A 3,997-nucleotide genomic window follows, 5' to 3' on the forward strand; every position below is an offset into this window, starting at 1 on the left:
TTTTTCTTGCTAACCACATACATTTTAAAAATAAAGAGGTCACATCTCATTGGTTCTCCTCCTCCTCCTCGTCACTTATGACCCTCACATCCACGGAACCGTGACCTCTGTCATTGCAGCTTCCTGCTGAAGGCGTCCGGAGGGAAAACACCAACATGACTTCATATCCTCGGCCTTATCTGATGCAGCATGTGTAGAAAACAATTGTCTCCAACTGTGGTCGCCCCCCCCCCCCCCCCCCCCTCCCTTCTCATGTAATCTGACACTCTGGATGAGGGGGGAATGGAGAGTCACCACGTCGGAGGGCTGTGGTGCAATTCCTCAATTTAAACTTGTTATGCAAAGACAGCAGCTCCGGCATATTTTCCCTGAAACTGTAGCTGTGTGTAATTAGCCTCCGAGGTTCTCGGGGCGGGGTCGAACGTGTCGCTCACGGGTTTCTCTCTCTCTCTCTGTCGTCTTCCACAGGAGCTCGCCCTGAGGAACCAGCTGCCGACCAGTATGGAGCAAGATGGCAGCACGAACCCAGTGTCCTCTCCCATGGCCCAGGACGCCCGCACCATGACTGCCAACAGCTCCGACCCATTCCTCAACAGGTTGGTTTCACCGATGTCCGGCCCCCCCCCCCCCCCCCCCCCCCCTCGGTGCAACACAATTATGAGACACGCGATGTCCGTGCAGGGGCCCAGCGGGTCGTGTTCGAGGGAGTCTGTGAGCCGGGGCTGTTTGAGTTGGAGCCCCGGTGAGAGCTCCCTCAGTTACACAAGTAGTAAAAACAGAAGGCCAGTCTCTGGGCTTAACCCTCTTCACATGGTAATGACTCATTCAGAACCTGCAGCTCCACGGAGGAGTTCACTGCACAACGATGACCTCTGGTGTACGACTGCTGCAGTGGAGGCGAGGCAGGAACCCAGACGCTGCTGGAGCCCTGCAGGATTATATTCAAACTATAACACGGTGTCCACAGCTCGAGGAGTGAGGACACACGGGCGGAGACGTGCAAAAAGCCGTGATCAGGAGGAGGTTGGATCTCTACCTCTCCCGGTGAAGGCCGCTCGGTCGCAGCCTGGGAAATGATTCAGACCCTAACCCGCCTGTACGAGGACGCAGTGAGGAAAAGGGCTGAATAGCAAGCAGGCCATGAGAACATGTGGTCCAGTCAGTAGACAGGCCGACCTAATCTCCCCTCCTCCCTGCTGCCCCGGCTCTCACAATGGCCTCATTCATCCTGCCCCTGCCATACTCTGCCTACATATTTTTCCTCTGCTAATTAGTATAGGCTTGTCAAATGTCTCCCTCACTCCCTCCTTTGTCTCCTCTGCCCTCTTTTCATTGTTGCCCTTACACCCCCCCGTATGATCCGCAATCGATTGGCGAATAAGGCGCAGCTCGGTTTCAATGGCGTCGCCGTGAATTAGTCGCTGGCGTCGCTCGCACAGATCTAAGTGGTGAAATGTGCATGTATATATATATGGAGAAGATCCCCCCCCCCGAGGGAACCCAGGCCACACTGTTATTTCTCAGCCTGTGTGCTTTTAATAACCGAGTGTGTCAAAGTATGATGGTGATGATCATTAAGCTCGTCCCAAGCTCTGCCCGGAGACAAATCAAACTTTTATTCTGTTGCAGTTTGCTGAGAATTGAAGATGTTTATTAGCATCTGTGCAGCTCTTTTAACTTTTTTTTAAATTTCTTTCTGTATTTCCAGCGGGACTTACCACTCCAGGGACGAGAGCACAGACAGCGGCTTGAGTATGAGCAGCTACAGCGTCCCTCGCACTCCAGACGACTTCCTCAACAGCGTGGATGAGATGGACACAGGTGAGGCCGGGAGACCATCACATCACAGACTGGTTTACTGACTGTACGCTCAGCTGGCAGTTTATTAGGAACACCTAGCTACAAGTAAAGCAGTCACACGTATGTGAATATCGTGGGTCAAAGTTCACCGGAGCTGAGCTGCAGGCCACGCTGCGCTTTGCTTCAGCACAGGAAGCAATTGTTTTATAAGCCTCCTGTGACACATAAGCGTATGTGTGACCGTGCTGTAATACGGTTACATATATAAACCAATATAAATATATAAATACAATCAATACTATATAACTTTAATTGGGAAAACAAGAGGGTCGGGTGCCGAGGTGAGATTTAGGGTTAAGCTGCTGTTTCACCAGATTTAAATCAATATTTGTTAACTTTATATTCTCATATTTACCTTCTCCACAATAAATGTATTAACTAAAGATGATGTCATCAATTTAATCCAACCTCCATGAAGGTTATAATTAAAACTGAATATAAATTGGTGTTTAGTGGCGTAAAAAGTGACCATGTTTCCTTTGATGTGAAGATCAAACCCTTTTTAAGTGCGATCACGTAGTTCCTGCCACTTTTGATCCGTGCTGCATTTTATGAAGAGATGTTTTTCATTGAGCCTAAACTTATATGAACGTGGTGAACGTGTCTGTATAACAGTAAAACGTTCAAAAAGAAGCTGTCCCACTGTTAATCATCACTACAGCATCTCTTCATCACATCTAAATGCAGCAGGAGCCGTTCATCACACAGTGAAAATCAGATTCAAGCAAACTCCTTTTTAATTATCTGAATCAACTGCAGTCGAGTGTTAAACGCTGGAGTTTATCCACTGAGCTGATAATGACAGTGATTTTTAATTCTCACCACCATGAGGGTAATGGTGCAGCTCTCTCAAATCCCCTGCACGTAATTACCAGTGAGCAGCCGTGACTGGTTCCCTCTCGGCCGCTCGTAATTTACCAACGCGACTACGTCCTCAAAACATTCTGTTACCGAGATAATTAAAGTGTATTCTGTCTTCCCGTTCACCAGGGGACTCTCTTCCGCCCTCCATGGGGTCGCAGCCCAGCCGCTTCCCCGACTACCTGGACGCCATCCCGGGGACGGACGTGGACCTGGGCACCCTGGAGGGGGAGAGCATGGCGGTGGAGAGCGAGGAGCTGATGCCCAGTCTTCAGGAGGCGCTGAGCTCCGACATCCTCAACGACATGGAGTCCGTGCTGGCCGCTACCAAGATCGACAAGGAGAGCTTCCTCACATGGTTATAGAAGGCCCGGGGCGGGGGGTGCTACCCTTCCTCCTCTCTCTACACTCTCGAACTGCTGCCTGCTCTGATCTGTGAAGGAGTCCTAGAAGCCTTTTTTACAAGACGTTTCAGCGAGGGCTCTCTGGACGTCTGTCTCGGGGCCAGAACCTCCTTTTTAAATTTCTCCGAGGCAGCGTCGCTCTGTTCTTCTTCTTCTTCTCTTCACTGGTGTGTCGTCTCTTTTTACTTTTTGTCTGTGTCTTCAAGGCTGGCCCATGAACAGACAATTTACGCAAGGGTCCCCGAATCTTTCACAGCTCTGTCCGTGAATCTAGGGCATCGCCACCTAGGGCAGGGGTCGCCCCCCCCCCACCCACCCACCCACCCACCACCCCTCAGAGCGGAGCTGGGCACGTCCTCCTCTGCAGAGACTGCTCACCCGTTATCGCCCGGGGTTCTGTGGCGCCCCCTTTTTAATTTTTTTATTTCTTGCAGCACTACTCCACTGTGTTTGGGACTATTTGCATCCAGCTTAAGTAGCTTTGTATTTTGGCCTTGTAAGTTTCTTTTTCCTTTTTTTTTTTGATTTTTGTTTGTTATTCAACGAGCCTGAAAAACCAAAAATGATGTATTCGAAAAAGAAAAAAGAAGCATAAAGACTAAACAATACTGATTTGGAGTAAAGGCAACGTGTTGGCCCAGCTCGGACATGATGGCTTTTGCCGCTGGGGGGGGGGGTGGGTGGGGGGGGGGGTGGACTGAGGTTTGGGGCCTGGGGACCGACTACATCGCTGCTTGGCTGTGCCAGCAAGTCTAAGTTAAACCTTTGATAGATCAAGTGCCTTCAGTTGTATTTTTTTTCCTTTTTTTTTGAGAGACGCGAGCACCGCGAACAATTTTTACGAAGTTTTTTTCTGTACCGCAATAAGCATT

At 49.9% G+C, this 3,997-nt stretch overlaps 1 protein-coding gene across 1 annotated transcript; it reads left to right on the forward strand.

Moving 5' to 3' along the window:
• Nucleotides 1–297: 297 nt before the first annotated feature.
• Nucleotides 298–3,428, forward strand: LOC128440042 (transcriptional coactivator YAP1). Its single transcript, XM_053422618.1, has 3 exons — nt 298–596; nt 1,709–1,821; nt 2,851–3,428. Exons 1-3 carry the CDS (start codon nt 502–504, stop codon nt 3,084–3,086), a joined length of 444 nt encoding a protein of 147 aa, XP_053278593.1. The 5' UTR covers nt 298–501; the 3' UTR covers nt 3,087–3,428.
• The last annotated feature ends 569 nt before the right edge of the window (nt 3,429–3,997 follow it).

The sequence above is a fragment of the Pleuronectes platessa genome, chromosome 5 (genome assembly GCF_947347685.1).
Source record: "Pleuronectes platessa chromosome 5, fPlePla1.1, whole genome shotgun sequence".
Taxonomy (NCBI): Eukaryota; Metazoa; Chordata; class Actinopteri; order Pleuronectiformes; family Pleuronectidae; genus Pleuronectes; species Pleuronectes platessa.

What these genes read in the sequence shown, in the direction of transcription:
- LOC128440042 (XM_053422618.1), top strand. Translation starts at nt 502, where the DNA reads ATGGAGCAAGATGGCAGCACGAACCCAGTGTCCTCTCCCATGGCCCAG. An exon ending in TCCGACCCATTCCTCAACAG is followed by an intron (nt 597 to 1,708) that starts GTTGGTTTCACC and finishes CTGTATTTCCAG; the next exon opens with CGGGACTTACCACTCCAGGG. An exon ending in CGTGGATGAGATGGACACAG is followed by an intron (nt 1,822 to 2,850) that starts GTGAGGCCGGGA and finishes CCCGTTCACCAG; the next exon opens with GGGACTCTCTTCCGCCCTCC.